Genomic DNA, 23,598 nt, shown 5'->3' with positions numbered 1-23,598 from the left:
CAAATAACTACTCTGGATGTCGGCACCCTTTACAAAGACAATGAATGCTGAGATTGTGTCTACAGGGGATATTAGACAACCTTAGCTCAGTGAATGATCAATATAGACTCTGGGGAAAAGGAACAATAAAAATTCAGGATACAATTTTATTTTTTGGGGCTCCAAAATCACTGCAGATGGTGACTGCAGCCATGAAATTAAAAGACGCTTACTCCTTGGAAGGAAAGTTATGACCAACCTAGATAGCATATTCAAAAGCAGAGACATTACTTTGCCAACAAAGGTCCGTCTAGTCAAGGCTATGGTTTTTCCTGTGGTCATGTATGGATGTGAGAGTTGGACTGTGAAGAAGGCTGAGCGCTGAAGAATTGATGCTTTTGCACTGTGGTGTTGGAGAAGACTCTTGAGAGTCCCTTGGACTGCAAGCAGATCCAACCAGTCCATTCTGAAGGAGATCAGCCCTGGGATTTCTTTGGAAGGAATGATGCTGAAACTGAAACTCCAGTACTTTGGCCACCTCATGTGAAGAGTTGACTCATTGGAAAAGACTCTGATGCTGGGAGGGAGTGTGGGAGGAGGAGAAGGGGATGACAGAGGATGAGATGGCTGGATGGCATCTCTGACTCGATGGACATGAGTGAGTGAACTCCGGGAGTTGGTGATGGACAGGGAGGCCTGGCGTGCTGTGATTCATGGGGTCGCAAAGAGTCAGACACGACTGAGGGACTGAACTGAACTGAACTGATACAACTGCTGAAATGAAAATCAACAATGGGATACTGCTTAGACATATAAATGAATGAAATAATGCCATTTGCCACATCATGGATGGACGTAGAGATTATCACACTAAATGAAATAGGTCAAACAGAGAAAGACATATATCATATGACATCACTTATATATGGAATCTAAAATAAGATACAAATCAACTTATTTATAAGACAGAAACAGAGTCACAGACATAGAAAACAAATTTATGGTTACCAAAGGGGAAAGAGGGGGATAAATTAGGAGTCTGGAGTTAGCAGACATAAACTATTACATATAAAATAAACAACAGTGTCCTACCTTATAGCAGAGGGAACTATATTCAATGTCCTATAATAAATCATCATGGAAAAGAATATGAAAATAATAGTTATGTATATGTATTTATCTATATCTATAACCATATCCATATCTAGCCTATCTAGCTGAATCACTTTGCTGTACACCAGAAACTAGCACTACATCATAAATCAACTATATTTAAATAAAAGACAAAAAAAATTTTTTTAATGGATGGAAAAACTGAAAAAAAAAAAAGCAAAAACAAGAAACAGAGATGCTTTTAAAAAACCACAAGCAGGAAGGAAAGTGATGGCTCAGTTGCTTTTGAAGTTTGTTCTGGCTGGCTTTTTTTTTTTTTTTCAGTACAGAGTGGGCTGAATTTGGGACTAGGAGATTATAAATTCTCAAAGCTGAGGGAAGAGTATGGTCAGAAAGAGCTGGGAGCCTTGTTAAAAGGACTCAGGCTAGGAAAGAAAACATGGATGCCCTGGAGAGATGGTTTCAGGAGCCCAAAGCCACTATGTCAGGAAGTCAAGAAAGAAGGAGGGAGAAATGGTCAGAGGAGAAGGATTCTATATCCTTAGAGAAAGCAGAATACATGTGAAGTGTAGTATTAGAGAAGGATGATGGCAGGAAGCGAGGATGTTAACGAAAAGATTTAGAACTCTGCAACCTGAGATTGAGTCAGAGAATGGAGTTAGGGTAAAGATCCTGGAGTAGGTGCACCAAAATGTGATAGTATCAGCACAAAGGCATGTTTTATTCACCCAGGAAGAATGATTGTGAGGAAATATAAATTTAATTTGCTTCTCTGGAGGCTCAGACGGCAAAGAATCTGTCTGCAATTCGGGAGACACCTGGGTTCAATCCCTGGATTGGGAAGATCTCCTGGAGGAGGACATGGCAACCCACTCCAGTGTTCTAAAGTAGGTGCATCAAAATGCAATTGAATCATCACAAAGACATATTTTATTCACTCCAGAAGAATGACTGTAAGAAAATACAACTTTAATTTAGACCAACTCTTAAACAAGAAAGTATTCAGGGAGGCATTTCACATAGCACTTGTAAATACATCTGAGTATAATGCAGCTTACTACTTACCACAAATGGGCTATAAGGAAATTTTGCTTTTTTTAAGGACAATCATACAGAGGTCATTCTTATCCTCCCAAAGCTAGAGACAAAACAGAGTTTAAATTCAATGACCAAAGAACAAGTCAGGGAAGAAGTACCATCTGATATTAGCTCACTCACTCTCCTGAAAATCACTTTGACCTCCACATGCAAGGCTAGTGACCTTCCCTTAGCCTTTGGCGTGTGTGTTTGGTTGCCCCACTAGTGTCCCACACTTGCAGTCCTATGGACTGTAGCTCTCCAGGCTCCTCTCTTTGTCCATGAAGGTCTTCAGGCAAGAATACTGGAGTGGGTTGCCATATCCTCCTCCAAGGGATTATGTTGCATTATAATGTTTTCAAATAAAAGAGAAATGTGCTTCAGCATCTTTGCAAGTCACAGTAACATAAATCAAAGTCAAAATCATATATGTTAATTGTAGAAAAATATGGATCTCACACTGAACATATAATGGTCATTGAAAATTTTCCTTCATTAGCTTCTAGGATGAACTGTACTGATTCTATTCATTCATTCATTCACTTGTTTATTCAACCAGTATTTATTGGGTATCTTATGTGCCAGTCATTCTTCAAGTTACTGGGGATACATTTTTGAGCAACATAGAAAAAACAAAACAAAAAAAAAACAAAAACAGCTCCTGCTTACTTTCTGTCTAATTATCCATCCCTTTTGTTATTTGTTTTCTTTTTCTTTAATTATATATATTTACTACACACCAGGACCCCATTTAATCCTTTGAACAGCCCTGTATGAGAGGCATTGACAAAGTCAGTCCTCATATTTTAGAGGAAATTTGGTATAGAAACTTATTTCAAGCCTCTTATCTAGCAAGTAGCACAGTCTTCAACCTGGAGCCAGGGTCTGCTTTTCTATTAAGGAGCCCTCTGCCCTTTTCCTTTCTTTTCTAAATTCACATCTTTAATGTTCTACTCATAACTGTTTCTGTTTGTTCTCAAAGAGTCTATTGTATTTATTTTTAGAATCTATTTTAATTATCCACCTGGAACTTTCAGCAGACAGCCTCAAATTGTTTAGACCTTTCCATATGCCAAAGTTCCAGGCCAAGCCCTGGTCCTTAGAATAAGGACCTGCAAACCTCTCAAGCCTCTTCATCCATACCACCTTGTCGTGGTGAAGGGGCTTGAGTAACTCAGTGAAGCTAGGAGCCATGGTGTGCAGGGCCACCCAAGATGGACAGGTCATAGTGAAGAGTTCTGAAAAAAATGTGGTCTGCTGGAGGAGGGAATGCCAAATAGAAGGGGGAAAAGTGGAAGCAATGACAGACTTTTATTTTCTTGGGCTCCAAAATCACTGAGGATAGTGATTGCAGCCATGAAATTAAGACATTTACTCCTTGGAAAGAAAACTATCACAAACCTAAACAGTGTTTTAAAAAACAGAGATATCACTTTGCTGACAAAGGTCCATGTAGTCAAAACTATGATTTTTCTAGTAGTCATATACAAATGTGAGAACTGGACCTTAAAGAAGGCTGAGCTCCAAAGAACTAATGCTTTTGAATTGTGGTGCTCGAGAAGACTCTTGAGAGTCCCTTGGACAGCAAGGAGATCAAACCAGTCAGTCCTAAAAGAAATCAGACTAAATACTCTTTGGAAGGACTGATGCTAAAACTCCAGTTCTTTGACCACCTGATGTGAAGAGCTGACTCATTGGGAAAAATCCTGATGCTGGGAAAGAGTGAAGGCCAAAGGAGAAGAAGGCAGCAGAGGATGAGCTGGTTAGATAAGATCATTGACTCAATGGACATGAATTGAAGCCAGGCATGCAGCAGTCTGTGGGGTCATAAAGAGTTGAACACAGCTTAGTGACTGAACAACAACAACAACAAAACCTCTCTGGAGCTGCAAGGACCTGAGTCATCTGCCCCTGCCACTCACTCGGAACTTATCTACTGCCACTCATCCTCATCGTACACATACGTCAGCCTGCCTGGCTGCCTCATGTCATGGGGTACATCCTACTCCCTCTAGCAATAGTTCAGCTTATATACTCTGTGCCCTCTGACTGTTCTCCTTGCTAGAGCTCCCTTCCTTTCAACTTCTATTCACTCTTCAGTTATTAACTCATAAACTCCCAAGGGCCCAATCTGACCACCCGCTCTGCCCACCCTGCAACCCCAGCTTGTTCAGAGCCCTGTAATATTCTTGCAGCACTGGTGAGTGTCTTTTCTCTCAGTTTTTAGTTTAGAATTGTATGAGTTCTACTGATAGATCTTAAGACTCCCTTGAACGATGAGCCATTTGTTTTTTACTTACTCTTGTGTCTGAGATTCTGGCAGCTTGTGCTGAGGAACAAATTGAATGATTTGCTATAGGCATGTCCATCATCCCTTCAAACTCAACAAAATAAAAATTGCATTTTGCGTAGATGACAGATGTTTCCCACATTTGTCTACTTTCCTGATGACCTAATGATCTCACCATATTCATCCCAAGTAGGAATCACACCCTTTTGTCAAATCATCTTTCTTCTATGTGTTTCTCAGCCTCCCCCATCTCACAAGTGCTGCAGCACTGATAGGCTGTAGTTAGATTATTTTTCCTAACCAATGCCTTAGCCTACAGCTTTGCCACTTCTAAAATAAGACATGTGCAGTCATTATGGGACTCATTGAAGTTGACCAGATTTTATTTAAATGCTTTGAATTGTTGTTAGGCTATAGACTTATCATTATTATACACACATTTTTTTGGGGGGAGGGGGCATCTCCTTATAACTTACCAATATATTTCTTTATTAAGAGCTAATTAACAGGAAGTAAAAAAAAATATGTAGAGTACATCATGAGAAACGCTGGACTGGAGGAAACACAAGCTGGAATCAAGATTGCCAGGAGAAATATCAATAACCTCAGATATGCAGATGACACCACCCTTATGGCAGAAAGTGAAGAGGGACTAAAAAGCCTCTTGATGAAAGTGAAAGTGGAGAGTGAGAAAGTTGGCTTAAAGCTCAACATTCAGAAAACAAAGATCATGGCATCTAGTCCCATCACTTCATGGGGAATAGATGGGGAAACAGTGGAAACAGTGTCAGACTTTACTTTTGGGGGCTCCAAAATCACTGCAGATGTTGACTGCAGCCATGAAATTAAAAGACGCTTACTCCTTGGAAGGAAAGTTATGACCAACTTAGATAGCATATTCAAAAGCAGAGACATTACTTTGCCAACAAATGTCCATCTAGTCAAGGCTATGGTTTTTCCTGTGGTCATGTATGGATGTGAGATTTGGACTGTGAAGAAGGCTGAGTGCCGAAGAATTGATGCTTTTGAACTGTGGTGTTGGAGAAGACTCTTGAGAATCCCTTGGACTGCAAGGCCAACCCAGTCCATTCTGAAGGAGATCAGCCCTGGGATTTCTTTGGAAGGACTGATGCTAAAGCTGAAACTCCAGTACTTTGGCCACGTCATGCGAAGAGTTGACTCATTGGAAAAGACTCTGATGCTGGGAGGGATTGGGGGCAGGAGGAGAAGGGGACGACAGAGGATGAGATGGCTGGATGGCATCACTGACTCGATGGACGTGAGTCTCAGTGAACTCCAGGAGTTGGTGATGGACAGGGAGGTCTGTTGTGCTGCTATTCATGGGGTCGCAGAGTCTGACACGACTGAGTGACTGAACTGAACTGAGAAAAAATAAATTTTGACAAAAAATAAACTTTAACAAATCAATATGTCATAAAAAGATAATAAGGTCATGGAGCAGTTTAGAAAATAATTGAAGGAAGGAGCTTAGCGATTCTTGAAATTTACTGACAGTGAAAACATGAGAGTACAGGCTCCAATAAGCTACACTACCAGGGATTTCGTTAGAAATGATCAGTTTCCTAGGAGGCTAGGATTGCTAGAATGTTAATTTTATGCTTGTGGTTGACTGTGTCTGAGTTGCAAGTTTTCACTGGGCGTGGCTCATTTGGACGCTAGCCAGTGGATAAACCCCATCTTGTGTCTGCTTCTCATGAGGCTGTGGGGTTCCTCCCTTCTGCGTCAGAACACCAGGAGAGATAGTGCAGGCAGCTGGGGAAGACAGCTCTACTATCTGCGGGGCCAGGCAAGGCCCAGCAGGCCATGGCCTCGGGGTCCCCTGGGGAGCGGCTCTGCGAGGAGGCCCGGTGCCCAGTGTGCCTGGATTTCCTGCAGAATCCCGTCAGTGTGGACTGCGGCCACAGTTTCTGCCTCAGATGCATCTCCGAGTTCTGCGAGAAGTCCGACAGCGCAGAGGGCGGCATCTATGCCTGTCCGCAGTGTCGAGGTCCCTTCAGGCTGGAAAGCTTCCGGCCCAACAGGCAGCTGGCCAGCTTGGTGGACAGCGTGCGGCAGCTGGGGCTGGGCGTGGAGCCTTCGGGGGCACGCTTGTGTGTGAGGCATGGCGAGGAGCTGACCCGTTTCTGTGAGGAGGACCAGGAAGTGCTGTGCTGGGTCTGTGACACCACTCCAGAGCACAGGAGCCACCACACAATATCACTGCAGGAGGCTGCCAGGTGCTACCAGGTGAGAGGTGTTACCATGTAATGTGGAGGGCTGTGACTCCTGATCTGGAAATGCTGGTCTGTAATGGAAGACACTGACTAGGTCAGAAGTGTTAAAAATCCCTTGCCAGAGACAGAGCCAAAAGATAACCCCTGATATGAATGAGCAGCACCCTCCACACCAACCACCCTCCTGGCTCACATTCACCTTGGGATCTGTATGCCTTTGCTCCATGGAAATACCATCGTTTGGGACTCCTATTCAGGAGCTCAAACATACTGTTATTTTGACTGCTCTTCTCTGCCATGAAACTCTCCCTGGTCATTTCATTTCATGCTGGTCTTAATTTTCCTGATATAGGTAATCTGAGTTTCACAACTAGAGCTCCCTGGTGTAGGAGGCTATGTTGTCCAATTGCCTCTTAGTTAAAAGTGCACAATTGTTATCAGAAACACTTCTTAATAACTATCATTTGTATAATATTTTGCTTTTGCTTAATAGTTATATTAATTAATGCTACTGTTGTTTAGTCACTAGGTTGTGTCCAGCTCTTTGCAACCCCATGGACTGTAGCTGGCCAGGCTTCCCTGTCCATGGGACTTCCCAGGCAAGAATACTGGAGTAGGTTGCCATTTCCTTCCCCAGGGGATCTTCTCAAACCAGGGATCAAACCCAAGTCTTGTGCTTAGCAGGAGGATTCTGTACCACTGAGTCACTTAGGAAGTCCGTGATAATTAATATTGTCATTGAAAAAATCTTAATTTTTTTCATTTTTATTTTATATTGGAATATAGTTGATTTACAGTGTTGTGTTCATTTCAGGTATACAGCAAAGTGATTCAGTTATACATATACATGTATCTATTCTTTTTTAAAATTTTTTCCCATATAGGTTATTTCAAAATATTGAGTAGAGTTTTCAGTGCTATACAGTAGGTCCTTGTTGATAATCTATTTTATATATAGTTGATAATCTATTTTATATGTATATATATATATATATAGTAGTATATATATGTTAATCCTAAACTCCTAATTTATTCCTCCCCCTCACCTTTGCCTTTTGATAATTTTAAGTTTGTGTTTGAAGTTTGTGAGTCTATTTCTGTTTTGTAAATACTTTCATTTGTATCATTTTTTTTAGATTACACATGTAAGCAATGTGTGTGGGTATGTGTGTGCTAAGTCGCTTCAGTCATGTCTTATTCTTTGTGACCCTATGGACTGTAGTCAGCCAGGCTCTTCTGTCCATTGGATTCTCTAGGCAAGAATACTGGATTGCCATGGGTTGCCATGCCTTCTTCCAGGGGATCTTCCCAACCCAGGGATTAAATCTGTGTTTCTTACGTCTCCTGCATGGCAGGCAAATTCTTTACTGCTGACCACCAGGGAAGCCCACATAAGTGATGTTATATGACATTTATTTTTCTCAGTATGACTTATTTTACTTAGTATGATAATCTCTAGGTCCATCCATGTTGCTGTAAATGACTTTGTTTCATTCCTTTTAAGCCAGAGTAATTTTCCATAGTGGGCTCCCCTGGTGGCTCAGTGATAAAGAACCCACCTGCCAATGTATGAGAAGCAGGCTTCATCCCTGGTTGGAAAGATACCCTGGAGAAGGAAATGGCAACCCACTCCAGTATTCTTGCTTGGGAAATTTCCCAGACAGAGGAGCCTGGTAGTCTACACTCCATTGGGTCACAAAAGAGTCATACACAACTTAGTGACTAAACAACATCAACAACAAAAATATTCATATACATATATATATGCCACATCTTCTTTATCCATTCATCTGTCAATGGACATTTAGGCTGTGTCCATGTCTTGAAAGAAAGTGAAAGTGAAGTCACTCAGTCGTGTCCGACTCTTTGCAATCCTATGGACTATAGCTTACCAGACTCTTCTGTCCATGGGGTTTTCCAGGCAAGGATATTCGAGTGGGTTGCCATTTCCTTCTCCAGGAGATCTTCATGACCAAGGGATTGAACCCGGGTTTCCCGCATTGTAGGCAGACTCTTTACTGTCTGAGCCACCAGTGAAGTCCATGTCTTGGCTACTGTAAATACTGCTGCAATGAATATAAGGGTGCATAAAACCACCTTCATTTTTGAATGTTTGCTATGAATGGTGTCTGGATAGGCACAAGGCTCTGATTCCCTTTAAAGTTGCCAATACATGTTACTATGACGTAGGAATCCAGTGATTAAGCCGACAGATTCCTCTCTATTCAACACATATTTCTGGACTTATGATGTGAGCATCCTCAGTGAAGAGATGACTAATATTGGAGTATCTGGCTCACAAAAGTGGCATCCATGAAACTCTGTGAAGAAGATTCTTCCTACTGGTGCTCATCAAAAGTTTTTGGACATATTCAGAACACACTTAAATTCCCAATATTTGGAACAACTGCTCACACAAAGAGAGTTAAAGTCATCTTTAATCTACTGACCTTACCTGAAGTACTATCACAATGAAAATAAAGTGAAGATATTAACTTTATAAAATAATAATAAATTAATTTAATAAAGTATTAATAATATAGAGCCTATAAGAATTTTGTATATTTATATCATATATTTTAACTTAGAATAATTAATAATGTAATTATTATTATTATTTTAACTTTGTTTTAAATCAAGGTTGTGATTTATTTTTTCCCTCAAGTACCCTCTGGACCTACCTAGAAATATCTCTTTTAGGTTTTCTTCTTGATTTTTGTTGTCTTCTGCAAAATTCAGGTGCTATTTCTTAACTAGACTTCTAGAGTATATTCCTGCCTTTTTTCTTTAATCCAGAGGGTACCATACAGTGCATGGATAATGTCATATTCTAAGGAAGTTTTCTCTCTTTCAGCAGTCCTTCAACTAAATACCAAATAAATATCTTCCAAACTCCTTAGCCTATCAATCACTTTTAGGACCCTTAAGTGCTCTTACTATAACTCTTAAGCATTAATTTTTAGATTCAGCAAAACTAGCCTAATCACTGTTGTCTCCAAACGTGACATGACTTTCAACCTCTTTGCTTTTGCTTACAATTTTTTTTGTCTGTTAAGTGTCAGAGTATTCTAGTCCTTCCAGATTCTAAAAACAATTGCCATTTTCTTCATCTTATTAAATGTCTCATTGGTTTCTACTGCTATTTTATGTGTTCTACCTAGAATGTTATCATTAAAAAAAAAAAGAAAAAAAAAAAAAGACTGGTGTGTGGGACTTGTTGAATGACTGTGGGAAGAATTTAATTTTTTGTTTGTTTTAATTTTTTCCTGAGACTTATTGAATGACTTTGGGAAGACTTTTAAAATGTGTATATGTGTCTATCTTTGTGTGTGTTCTCTGTAAATAAAATATATGTGCTTACCTCTAGCAGGAGTCCTAGTGTTGAAAAGAGATTTAGTTTTCCTTAAATTATTTTTCTATCCCTTGTAAGATTTATGACTTTCTGTATTTCTTTTTCATATAATAAATACTAACTTACAAGATTTCTTCTGTAAAATAATAAGAAATACACTTCTGGTTATAAAGTAATGAATAACTTTAAGAAGTTGAAATATAGAGATAAAAGCAATAGCATCACCTTTTCAGCCAAGCATAGAAGATGAGATTTTGTTTATTGAATATATTTTCATTTCATTTTATACATTTATTATAAGAACTTTTATTTTTAAAAATTGGTGTCAGGTTACATAAAATATGCTTATTTTAATTTCTTTATAATTATATTTATTGCCATTAAAAATTCTGCAGCACCTTGTTTTAATTCTATCCAGTGAATAAAATAATTTTTTCCTCACTGCCCTATTTTTAATCGCCCTATTTTGATTATTTACTGTTTTGCTATTTATAATACAATGAACACATTTTTTAGATACATCCTTTATTATATCTGGCATTAACATTTAAAACATATCTATGTTTAACAGTCATTAATATTAATGAGATCGAACATTTTTGTATGCTTTCTACTGCCCCTTATAGCTGATCTTTATATTTCTTCCTGTGCTTGGTCAGTTTAAGTACTGAATGAGAGTATCCTTAATGGCTGCAGCTATCTTCCCAAACAGATAAAGCTCCAGGTGGCACAGGAGCTTGTGAGGAAAGAGCTGGAAGAAGCCTCAACTCAGGAGGCCAATGTGGGGAAGAAAACTGTTATTTGGAAGGTAAGAGAATATTGGGGCTTCAGGTGGCTAACCTATCTGAAGGATCCTTATTTGGATCATTAAATCATTCTTCCACCATCTTCCCTACTCTGGCACTTTTGCTCCATTTACCTGGGTACTCAAGAAAAACTGATCTCAGCATCATCCTAGACCATTGCATCCCCTCAGATTATATTTGTACAATTGTGTTCTTTCTAATCTCTGTAATACTATCCCCAATCCAAATTATAAAAAAAGACTTTACTCATCTTGATCTTACTAACTCACTTGATCTTACTCACTGATCTTCACTCACTGCATCACTTAGAACAGAGTTGTACTGTCACTACTAGGTTAAAAAATGTGTATTTGTTGATGAATGAAATTTTTACTATTTCACAGCATATATATATATATATATGAAATACAGGCTCATAGTCATCATCTTACATATAAAAATAATCTGAATTTTCTTTTTTCAGTCAATATATTGATATAAATATGTGTCTTTTTTCAGTCAATATGTTGATATATTTCTGCCATCATCAGCTCTTTTTTCCTTTACCTATTTACACACACACATACACACACAAACATACACAAAGTGATTCTGAACCTGGACCAATGTTGCCTTCTAAGAGATATTTTGCAATATCAGTAGATATTTTTCATTGTCACAACTGGGATGCCTTACTAGCATCTCATATGTAAAGGCAAAAAATGCTGTTAAATACCCTATAATACAAAGGACAGTCCCCACCCCCCAAAAAAATCACAACAAAAAATCACCTGGTCAAATATCAGTAGGATCAATACTGAGAAACTGTATATAGAAATGACATAGGTGTTTATATTTTTATATTATGTATTACAATATATATAGACTCTATTTCCAAATACTTCTCTTTCTCCAAGGAACCCTTTTACTCTGATTATTCTCTATAATTTTGTAATTCTTTCTTTTATTGAAAATTTTGACTTGTAGTCTGTCCTCTGGCAGATATTTTCATAAGGGTTTTTGCTATATTTTTCTCCATGATGTCTTATTTTTTCCCATAGTTATGTATATCTTATGTAAAATTAATTAATAATGACATTTATCAATAATTTTTTTAAGTTAGTAATCCAAGTCAATTGTTTTTAATCCTGACCTGACCACAAATTTATGAAATCAGGAACTCTATATCTGAGATCTGGTTTCATGCATGTTTTGAACCCTTCACTGATTATTCTTAAAGTAGAGATATTTCCAAGAATCTTGTTCTAAGTCAAGTCAACTTGCATGATTTTTACCTTTAAGAATGTATCCATGTGACCCAAAATGCAAGAAGCATGGGTTTAATAAACTAAATTCTAAATTCTGTGGAAACCCTTAGTCCTTCTATATTTATAGGTGTAATTATAGTATTTAAAAGGGTGATGTGAGAGAACAATGAAATGTAATTAAACCCCTTTTCACTATGTCGTTCCCTATGTGTATGTGTGTTAAGTCGCCTCAGTCGTATCTCACCCTTTGCAACCCTATGGACTGTAGCCCACCAGGCTCCTCTGTCCAAGGAATTCTCCAGGCAAGAATACTGGAGTGGGCTGTCATGCCACTCTCCAGGGCATCTTCCCGACCCAGGGATTGAACCTGGGTCTCTTGCTTTACCATCTGAGCCGCCAGGGAAGGACCCCCACCCCCACCACGCCCCCCGCCCATACATGAAGGTAGAGGCCAAATACTCTGCCCAAACTGCTGATGATTTGTTGTACTGTCACTCCAGGAAAAAGTGGAAATGCAGAGGCAACGCTTCAGGTGGGAGTTTGAAAAGTATCGTGGCTTCCTGGCCCTGGAGGAGCAACTGCAGCTTAGAAGACTGGAGGAGGAGGAGCGAGCCACCCTACAGAAGCTGCGGGAAAGCAAGAACCGGTTGGTTCAGCAGAGCAGGGCCCTGAAGGAGCTGGCAGAGGAGTTGGAGGAGAGGTGCCAGCGACCAGCCCTGGGTCTGCTGGAGGTGAGGCTGGGTGCCTGGGAGAAGAAGGATGGGCACACCTGAGACCAACAGGACAGATGGCAGCTTTCAGAGATAATTCCTTAAGCAGTTTTACTCTTTAGGACAGGATCACCCTAGAATTTCCTTGGAAAGCATGTTATTAAAAATCCTCAATCCTAACATCAAAATCTGAAGGGAGCCTAGAGAATCATACATAATAGTTCATACTAAAGATAAAACCTTAAATATTTTCAAAACTAAATTTAATGATTTACATATGATTAAACAGAAAACTGACAAGACTGAGCGACTTCACTTTCACTTTTCACTTTCATCCATTGGAGAAGGAAATGGCAACCCACTCCAGTGTTCTTGCCTGGAGAATCCCAGGGATGGGAAAGCCTGGTGGGCTGCCATCTATGGGGTCGCACAGAGTCGGACACGACTGAAGCAACTTAGCAGCAGCAGCAAACAGAAAACAGACTATCTATACTATGTTGCCTGGAAAGCATTTTATAAAAAAATCTCATAATGGATCAATGATGATATTGCTGTATTTCAGTCATGGCTAATCCAAAAACTCTTGTTAACTCATTTTAATGTCAATGGTCAAACATATAAGTAGTATCTAAAATTTTCCACTTTGAAATTGGCATATTAATTTTCAAAGCAAATGCTAATGTTCTAGCCCATAGTGCATGCCCATTCCAGGCATTGTGGGGAGGGATTAATTTGGCTCCATACAGCTTGCCCACAATATACTTGAAATTATAGAGCAGACAGACAAATAAATAATAATCCTCCTTAAAGGCATTATATCCCAAGTGAATTGAGAAAGTCATAATTGTTGGTGGATGCTTGCTCTCATGCTAGAACTCACTTGCAATAGAAATTTTCTGGGCACGCTTCATTGTGTTTCAATCCCAATGACTCATTTAGGAATGTCTGAAATAAGTAATTTCTGTCTTCATACAAGTTCTGTGATTAAATAGCACTGGTCACAGAGTAGGGGGGGGTTATTAAATAAAAGCATTTGCAAAGCTTTTATATTAAATATGGCCCATTTTCTTCAATATTTTTGAAAATAAATTTTCAAAATTTTAAACAATAAATAAACACAAAAACTTTGGCATTTTCAATAATATTCATTGTTACATCTTACTGTATCTTAAAATACTGCATATTTGAAATTATCATTTATTAGCACTGAATAAATGTTAAAATATCTTATAACACAAATCTTGAAGTTTGAAGTGAAGTCACTCAGTTGTGTCCAACTCTGCAACCCCATGGACTGTAGCCTACTACGCTCCTCTGTCCATGGGATTTTCCAGGCAAGAATACTGGAGTGGGTTGCCATTTCCTTCTCCAGAGGATCTTCCTGACCCAGGGATCAAACCCAGGTCCCCTGCACTGTAGGCAGACGCTTTACCGTCTGAACTACCAGGGAAGTCCTTAGGGAGATTCTTTCTCAAATAATTTGCTTTCATTTTTATACTCATTTCTCCCTTTCTTCCTCAGTACCAGTAAATAACATTTCAGCCTTAATGGACCAAAATAAGACCTGTTGTTCTGAAGAAATATAAAGCTAATCATTTCCCTGTTTTTATGCCCTGTTAAAATTAATCTGACTGGTGGTCATTTTTTAGAGGGATAGGGGAAATACAGTGCAGATGATTGGTTTAATAATCTACTTTGACATAGACTGTTGCTGAATTTTAATGACTTCTGTTTTTTCTTATCTTTGTCTAAGATAACTTAGACAAAGTATGTTGGTTCAGAGAATAAGGAAGTTAGGGATTTCTTACAAGGACACTGAGATTATCATTTTATGTCTATACCTTTCACTATTTCCCAAATAAATTCTGCAGATATTTAGAATCTATTTTTACCTTAATTCTGTTCACAGAAAATAACTCTTCATAAAAACATCCAACTATCAGAATTATCAATTCAGAAAATAGTTAAACCAATAGATATTATAGGAATTAACCTAAAGTTTGTGTGGTCTGATTTTGTTTTAATAGAGGCAAACTGATTATACTATTTTAAATTCATGAGAAAACTCAATAACAGTCTGTTTTAGATTTTTTTAAAAGAGGGAGTCATATGTCTTATAGTTTTACATCAATAGTTAATGATTTTCAGTAATTCCTAAAGAGATGTTCCTGGTGTGTCCCCAGTCTGTCAAAAGCAGTTCAGAGGTCTAACTCACACCTGCTTGTGTTTCTCTTTCATTTTCAGGGTGTGGGAGGAGCCTTGAGCCGGTATGTTTACTTTCTGAATCAGAGAATGGTTTGGGAGAGGCTGGGGAGCTTGGTGGATAACCCTAATGAGAACTGCAGGTTTTGTGCTCTTCTCAGAAGTAAGAATGTCACACGCCTGGAACCCGAGCCCATCGTTATGGAGCTGAAGACAATGTGTCGCATCCCTGGCATGAGGGAAATGTTGAGGAAGTTCCAAGGTAGGCTGCATTTTAGACCTTGAGAAACTATGACTCCTGGAATTTGGCTGTTATTGCAATTTGTTACTGTACCAGTCAGGCTACAGTAACAAAGACAATCCAAATTTTGGTGGCTAAAATCAGCAAAGTTTTATTTTGAGATCATGTTATTGGTTGATTACTGGATTGTGGAGGCTTTAATTTCACATAATCTCACTCCATGCAGACAGAGCCCCACCTCCTTCCTGTTGCTGATATGCACAGAACTTAGCAAAGTCATGGTGAATCATGCACCACCCTAAGGGACACATATAGCTTTCCTCAAGATATTATTGATGAAAGTGAGTCACGTGGTCATGTCAAACTACAAGGGGGGAAGGGAGAGAGCACTAGGCTCAGATTTTTTTTTTTTTTAAAGAGTATTGGGATATTTGTGAATAGTCCTGAAGAATATCAGAGTAACTGACACCCATATAAGCTACATTTGGTTAGAATAGTGGGTTTGAAAATGATATTATGTGACATAAGCAATATTAGTTCCAATCTATGTCTATTTCCTTTTTTATCAAATGCTAAAAAATTGTATTGTTTGGAGAACAAAATGAAACATATTTGAAAACAGAGAAAACAATCTTCAATATATGAAAGCATTGCAGTGTATCAGATAATATAAAGTTTGGATTATTTTGTTATCTGGCAATTTGATGAATTTCTTAAATTAGATACTCAATAAAGCCAAAAACATTCAGTTAATTATATTTAAGAGGGAATAACTGTAGTGTTACAATTAGTTTGTTGGGTCTTAGTATTTTGTTTTTTAAAACAATATAGGTTCAATGTTTTTACTTTTTTATATTCAATTTATGCTAAATAATGAAAATAGACTATGACTTAATAGTGGGTTTATTACTTAGAAGGAAATTGCCGTCTGTGGGGTCGCACAGAGTCAGACACGACTGATGCAACTTAGCAGCAGTAGCAGCTTTGTCCCATGATAAGAAAACCCATCTTATCAATCTTGTTCAATGATTAATCCATGATCTTACAGGCAGATTGATATTCCCTAAAATCTCAGTTGGTAAAGAATCTGCCTACAATGCAGGAGTCCCTGGTTCAATTCCTGGGTTGGCAAGATCCACTGGAGAAGGGATAGGCTACCCTTTCCAGTATTCTTGGGCTTCTCTTGTGGTTCAGTTGGTAAAAAATTTGCCTGCAATGCAGGAGACCTGGGTTCAATCCTTGGGTTGGGAAGATCCCCTGGAGAAGGGACAGGCTACCCACTCCAGTATTCTGGCCTAAAGAATCCCAAAGAGTTAGACACGACTGAGCAACTTTGACTTAACTGTATGAAATGTTGCAAGTTATTACACTCTCATAATCAGTGTCTTTATATTCCCATTTATGTTTATTGAATTCATTAACTGGTCAATTCCACAAATATTGTGTATTTTATGCCAGTTATTTTTCTAAGCATTAGAATATAAAACTGAACAATAACATCAAAGATGTTACAGATATGGAGCTTCATGTTGTAAATTTTTGCTTAAATTATGGAAAGTACACAAAATGAAACAGAATATTGAAAAAATAAATAAATAAGTGTGGCCAGAAGTTCTTGAGTTAGCACATCTAATCTGGAATTTTTGATGATCAAGGAGGACTTCATCCATAGGGGAAAACACAGCAAATATCTGATCTAGAAGAAAGCATTTCAGGCAACAGAAATGAGTTCTAAGACCTGAGCTTAAAATATGGAAGATGCATTCCAGGAGCTATGAGGAGGTCTGTGTGGCCAATGTGGAGTGAGTGACAGGAGAACTGGTAGGCTGCAGTCCATGGGGTCGCTAAGGGTCAGACTGAGCGACTTCACTTTCACTTTTCACTTTCATGCATTGGAGAAGGGAATGGCAACCCAATCCAGTGTTCTTGCCTGGAGAATCCCAGGGACTGGGGAGCCTGGTGGGCTGCTGTCTGTGGGGTCGCACAGAGTCAGTCACGACTGAAGTGACTTAGCAGTAGCAGAGTTTGGGAAAATCATATAATCCCTAGGGCTCATCCTGCTTATCTATAATGTGAGAAAGATAATATCAATCTTGAGGCTGGTTCCATGTGATAGCATAGATGATGTAGCCACTTAGGTTTGAGTAGAAATAAAAGATAACTAGAAGTGGTTTGAGACAAATAATAATGGGAATCATCATATTAATAGTTGTTATTATTATATTAAAAATTAAAACATGATTAATTATGAAATTTGTTTTTGATTTTAAATTAGTGAAATCAAATTTACTAGTTTTGAGTGTTGACCAAAAAAAAAAGACATGAATATTTTACATCCTCCTTGCTTCACTGAGGTCATTTCATTAGTAGATGTATTTTTAAATTATATGTACAAATAAAATGTCATATCAATATACTGAGACTTCACAGTATAGGTATTAATAGTAGTTTTCAGTAATTTTCTTTGCTGCATAGCAAATTACCACACACTTAGCAACTTAAAATAACATCCACTTACTTCCATTCTTCAGATCTGATAATCACGTGGGATCAGCTAATTTCTCTGCTTAAGATTTTATAAGATTAAAATCAAGGTGTTGACCAGACTGGACATCTCTAAGGGGTCTAGGGAAAGGTCCACTTGCAAGCTTATTCAGTCTGATGATGTAAAGCAATTCCTTGCAGTTGGAGGACTGACATCCCCATCTCCTTGTTGATTATCAGTTGGAGGTTCTTCACCTTCTCCTCCAGTGTGGCCCACTCCATCTTCAAAGGCAGCAATGACATATCAAATGCAAATCTCCCTGATTTTTCCTTCTACCACCAGACCAATAAGCAAAGAACTGTATCTGATTTTAAAGGGTGATTAGATTAGAACCCACTCATATAATCTCCCACTTGTCACATAACAGAATCATGAGATAACCACCTGGGTCTGAAGGTCATGAAGTTCCTCTTAGAATTCTTCCTACCATAGTAACATAGCTTTGAAAGTGGTGTGTTTTAGATCAATGTAATTTTTCTATAGGCTTTGGAAATAAAAAAAATCCCAAGGGAGTTATAACTTTTATTTTAAATGCAGATATTCCAAAGAGTACCCAAGTGCTCTGGATAGAGATAAAAGGAATCTAAATGGTTATGAACTTGGTTTGTCTTATCATCAATGGTTATAGTTTAATTGGGGCAGTAATTAGTCCTGGATCATGCAGACATAACAGAGGAATATACTCAAACTCAATAAAGCATCTGCAAGATGAAATACTTATTTTTTTATCTCCATGAGTTATTAAAGGGAGAGTAAAGAATGGTGTGACAGTCATTAATATCATGGGTTCTTAAGTTTTCACCAGTCTTTTCTGTTCTTTTACATGTTCCACAAAATTGTTTCCACAGTTGACATAAAATTGGATCCTGCAACCGCACATCCTAGCCTCCTCTTGACTGCTGATCTGCGCAGTGTGCAGGATGGAGAACTGTGGAGGGATGTCCCCAACAACCCTGAGCGATTTGACACATGGCCCTGTATCCTGGGTTTGCAGAACTTCTCATCAGGGAGGCATTACTGGGAAGTCATGGTGGGAGAAAGAGCAGAATGGGGCTTAGGTGTCTGTCAAGACACAGTGTCAAGAAAGGGGGAAATCACACCATCCCCTGAGAATGGGGTTTGGGCCATGTGGCTGCTGAAGGGAAGTGAGTACATGGTCCTTGCCTCTCCATCAGTTCCTCTTCTCCACCTGGAACGGCCTCGCTGCATTGGGATTTTCTTGGACTATGAAGCAGGGGAAGTCTCCTTTTACAACATCACGAGTGGGTCTTTTATCTACACGTTCAACCACCTGTTCTCTGGTTTTCTTCGACCTTATTTTTTCATCTGTGACACAACGCCTCTTATCTTACCACCTATGACAGAAGTGGAATTAGAAAATTGGACATCCAGGGGTCATTTTGACTCTGCCTCTAATATCAGAGATGATTCTTCCTAAGATTGTGTTGCTGAGATACACCCCAAGCCTAGCAAAGTCTTCTGCAATAGAATGGAGCATATAGTATACACATATGTGAAGGCTCAACAGATGTCCCCATTTAGGTCAGCTGTTTACTCCTTGTCACTATGGAAATTTTCCCATAGGAACAAAAGGGAAAGTATACTTTATATGTGTTTGGATAAGGATTGTATAATAATTTTAGAAATGGAGCAGTCTTATCACTGTTTTCCCAAATGGCTCCACATACTTTTTTGATGAGGTTTTCTTCAAACGAATGGACTTTGTATTAAACAAAGATATCTATACATTTATTTTAATGTCTCATTCCTTTTAATATCTCTTCATTCCAAGTCTTCCACATATTAAGAATTAGAAATAGAAATTCTTAAATTGGTTCAAAACAGTCCAATATTGTTCTAACCTCAGATCCCTAATTGTTTCATCTTTTCTTACTCTCTCTCTCTCCTCTTTTTCTCACTCTGGGCTCTGCCTCTTTCTGTCTCTGTCTCCCTCTCTTTTTTCTTTATTGCTTCTATGTTTTTTTGCTTTATATCTCATCATTTAACCTGCATTTCCTTCGAGATTAATATATTCAGAACCATCCCTTTATCTATTCATGATTCCTATGACTATTTAATTATTCTTTAAATCCTCTTTATTCAGGGGTCAATTTTTGAGAGTGATGCAATTCATTCCTCTGATTATATCACTGAGTCCAATGCCATACCTCTGACAAGAACATTTTCCTTTTTCTTTGGATATATTTTTGATTGAAATATAATTGGTTTATAATATAAACCAATGTTAGTTTCAGGTATTCAGCATGGATACTTTTTTATTTTTGAGTAGAAATTTCTCAGAATTATGATTCAACTAGTTATTTGACCTAGTCATTTTCTAGTTGTAAAATTTCAAACAATTATTTCTTTTTCTCTCAGACTCATCTACTTAGTATGATTTTTATAATGTGGGACAATGATATTGACCTTAAAATATTTTGGGAAATAATTGAGGTTCTGGTTTATAGGATTGCTTTAAATTCAACTTTGCCTCTTAAATACAATATGAAAATGACCATAATGATAAAATGATAATAATATTTGACTTATTTTTAGTGTATATTCTATATATTCCAAACAAAATTCTTAAAAATTATTGAAAGTTAACTATGCTTCCATCTTCTATATATATATTTGATGAATACTTGCTAACTAAATGCTTAAATGCTAAATGTTGAAATGTTAAATAATTATTCATTAATAGAAACTTTAGATGACATTACCTAACAAGACTTTTTGATTTTTAAAGAGCTTTTCTCTTCCAGAGAAGTTTCTTTGACTAAAATCTTTCACATACTTTACAATAACATTAATGATATGGCTTTCTTTCTATATTTTAAACATTTCTTTTCAGACATTTTTATATTTGGAGGAGCGTTTATGGATTATAATAATTTTAGCAATGGGGAAATGTCATCAAACTGTATTTCCAGATGGCTTTACATATTCTAATGATGGGGCCTTGTATTAAACAACGATTTCATATTCGATACGTTTATGTTTGATCACGAGCAAACTATTCCTCTGTCTCTTTTAGAAATAGAGGTAATAATAACGTACCTTACATCCCTCTTGTTGATATTTTACATACAATGCACACCCTAGGCCTTTTCCATTCATGATCTAAGTAGAAAGCTGGGTCTCAGTTCACGCTTTCCCATCATCAGGGCTTAAATGGGGCCTGGAAACTTACTATAAGTCCTGAGTGCTCATGTCACTATAGGGTCAGCATCTATGACAGGAGCTTGTGACATAGAACAAACACTCAGGACAGTAGAGCCCCTTTCCCAAAAAGATCAAAAGGGACAGGGTCACTGGTCTAAGATCATGTCACCCCTGGGGGCTCCACCCATTCACCAGGACAAGGAAGCCTCATGACCTCAGGCCTGCCACCCTCTTCAAGGGGTGAAAAGGGAATCTCAAGAATGCCTCCTCCCCAGGAAGCTAACATCCTAGTGTCTACTGTCTCCTTTTAACCCTATTATCTCATTGTGCATCCTCTTATGATTTATGTCAGTTACTAAGCCAACTTAAATCTTTCTTCATCCCTTGTATTCCACGTTTCACAAAGCTTTGTGCATCTCCTATTATAACCCCTATTTTTTGCCTTCCCAATTCCATACACACGCACACACTCAAACACAATACGCAGAGGCTTTTCCAGTGGATGACAACTCCATTTTTTCAATTACTCAGGCCAACAATCTGGTTAACTCTTTTCTTGATTTTACTTTCTCATACTAGTCTATCAGTAAACTCTGTTGGCTCTACCTTCAGAATGTATCTAGAGTTCAGCCAGCTCTAACCACCCTACTGTTGTAACCATGATCTGAACGTCCATTCTCTCCCTCTGAGTTATTAGTTTCCTAATAGCAATCATGGCTGTACTTTGGCCCCTCCATGTCCCTTTTCAATGCAGCAGCCAGGCTGATCCTTTTAGCACCAAGATTGTAGTACCATTGCAATTACCTTCTATTCAGCTTAGAGTTTAAGCCAAAATCTTTACAACAAACCCTCAGACCCTAGAAGATCTGAGCACAATTTTCTCCTCTGATTCTGACTTCCTCCCCTTACTTCCCTTTTTATTCTTCTCCATCTATCCTGGCATCCTGGCTGGGTTTACACCAGACCAGGCACTTGCTACCATCGAGCCTTTCTCCCAACTGTGCCTTCCACCTGCAATTTCCTTTTCCCTGATGTTTAATTCATTTGCTTTCTTTCCTTAGTTCATGTTAGTGTTAGTTGCTCAGTCATGTCCATCTCTTAGTGACCCCATGGACTGAAACCTGCCAAGACTCCTCTGACTATGGAATTCTCTAGGCAAGAATACTGGAGTAAGTGGCCATTCCATTCTCCAGGAAAGAAAAGGGATAGAACCTGACCCAGAGATAGAACCCATGTCTTCTGCATTGCAGGCATATTCTTTACTGCCTGAATCACAAGGGCATGCTCAAATCCTGCTTTTTAGTGAGAACCATACAACCTGACCTATCCCAGAGCTCACCCAGAGTTCACCCTCCAACTTCCCTTTGTTGGGTGCAATGGAAGCACTTTTCTTCAATATACTACTTATTGACTTCTAATATATTATATTGTCCTATTTATTAAATATTTATTTATTTACTTGCTTTTGCCTTTTCTAGATAGATTGTAAGCATCCTGAGGAGAGGGATCACTGTCTATTGATAATGATATGTCTGACGTATCTCAAACAACTCACTGGTTTTTATGTGGTTATAACTCAATGCACATTTGTTGAATAAATAAATGATTAACTTTTGTTAGGCAGAATTAAGTGATGGATCTGAAAATATTTTGTGAAATATAATATAATGGTATTATTATTATTACTAATTTATAACTAGAGAAGCACCGATCAATAAAGCTTAATGTCAAGTGTTAAAAGAGTAAACCAATTTTTAAGTGTAGAAGAAATTTGAATAAATTTGTAGAGATACTGGTTCCAGTGGCATGATGAATTGCTATGCCCAGGTTCCATTGAGCCACCTGTAGCTTTGATTCCCTACGACAATACAGTAACAACTTTAACTCATTCATTGCCTTGTATGCATTCCATATGCAAATTCTCATACTCACTAAGAATGTGGGGAGCATTATATAAGTTATATGGAATAAAAATTTTGTAGAAACCAACTTTTCCATGCTTTGTGAACTCCTTTTTGTTTTAACTGCACTATAGAGCCACCTTCCCTCCCTCCAGTACTCTCCCCAGTGTCACTTCCTTTCAACCATCTATCTCTAGTTATCTGCTGGACTTTTTTTTTTAGCTCAAATCATTATAAAAAATGACTAAAATCTTAAGTAATGATTATAAAGTCAATCTCAAACATTAGGTTCTAGCTTTTCTGAAGCTATAACTCTCCAGAGTTATGTTTATAGTTTATCAAAAGACTAGATGATTCATTCAAATAACTAATTTGATCATTTTCCCCATGTCCCACTCCTGTGCATGGTTTGTCTTGTGAATTAACTAGTTAGCTAATATTTTAGCATGTTGAGAAGGCGCTGAATGAAGGGAACTAGGAGGACGATGATGTGTGGGGCTGATAGGGAACAGGAAGTGGAAAAGTTTCATCCTCAGGCAGAAGGAACTGAGCTAATTTACAGTGGTGATATTGAGGCTTATTGTCCCAAAGGGCATATAAATTGGGAACACTGGGATTTATTAAATCTGTCTGCTCTCCAAGAATTGACTCCTCAATGTACATTTTGTGTGTGCTTCTGGGGTCTTCTGCAAATTTACCTTTTTTATTGTAAGAGGGAAGGATGGAAGTGATCTGT

General features: G+C 38.2%; 1 protein-coding gene across 1 annotated transcript; it reads left to right on the top strand.

The window, feature by feature from the left end:
- The first annotated feature begins 6,253 nt into the window (after positions 1 to 6,253).
- On the top strand, positions 6,254 to 19,548 carry TRIM58 (tripartite motif containing 58). The gene is made up of 6 exons (XM_006069994.3): positions 6,254 to 6,706; positions 10,758 to 10,853; positions 12,599 to 12,829; positions 15,053 to 15,075; positions 15,172 to 15,272; positions 18,645 to 19,548. Exons 1-6 carry the CDS (start codon positions 6,284 to 6,286, stop codon positions 19,232 to 19,234), a joined length of 1,464 nt encoding a protein of 487 aa, XP_006070056.1. The 5' UTR covers positions 6,254 to 6,283; the 3' UTR covers positions 19,235 to 19,548.
- The last annotated feature ends 4,050 nt before the right edge of the window (positions 19,549 to 23,598 follow it).

This window comes from Bubalus bubalis, chromosome 9, assembly GCF_019923935.1.
Source record: "Bubalus bubalis isolate 160015118507 breed Murrah chromosome 9, NDDB_SH_1, whole genome shotgun sequence".
Lineage (NCBI taxonomy): Eukaryota > Metazoa > Chordata > Mammalia > Artiodactyla > Bovidae > Bubalus > Bubalus bubalis.
The sequence above is the reverse complement of the archived record's forward strand: the minus strand, read 5'-3'. Positions and strand labels throughout refer to the sequence as shown.

Excerpts from the sequence above, each read along its gene's own strand:
- TRIM58 (XM_006069994.3), top strand. The coding sequence starts at position 6,284 with ATGGCCTCGGGGTCCCCTGGGGAGCGGCTCTGCGAGGAGGCCCGGTGC. Across the intron at positions 6,707-10,757 it reads AGGCTGCCAGGTGCTACCAG|ATAAAGCTCCAGGTGGCACA; the intron begins GTGAGAGGTGTT and ends CTTCCCAAACAG. Across the intron at positions 15,273-18,644 it reads AATGTTGAGGAAGTTCCAAG|TTGACATAAAATTGGATCCT; the intron begins GTAGGCTGCATT and ends TTGTTTCCACAG.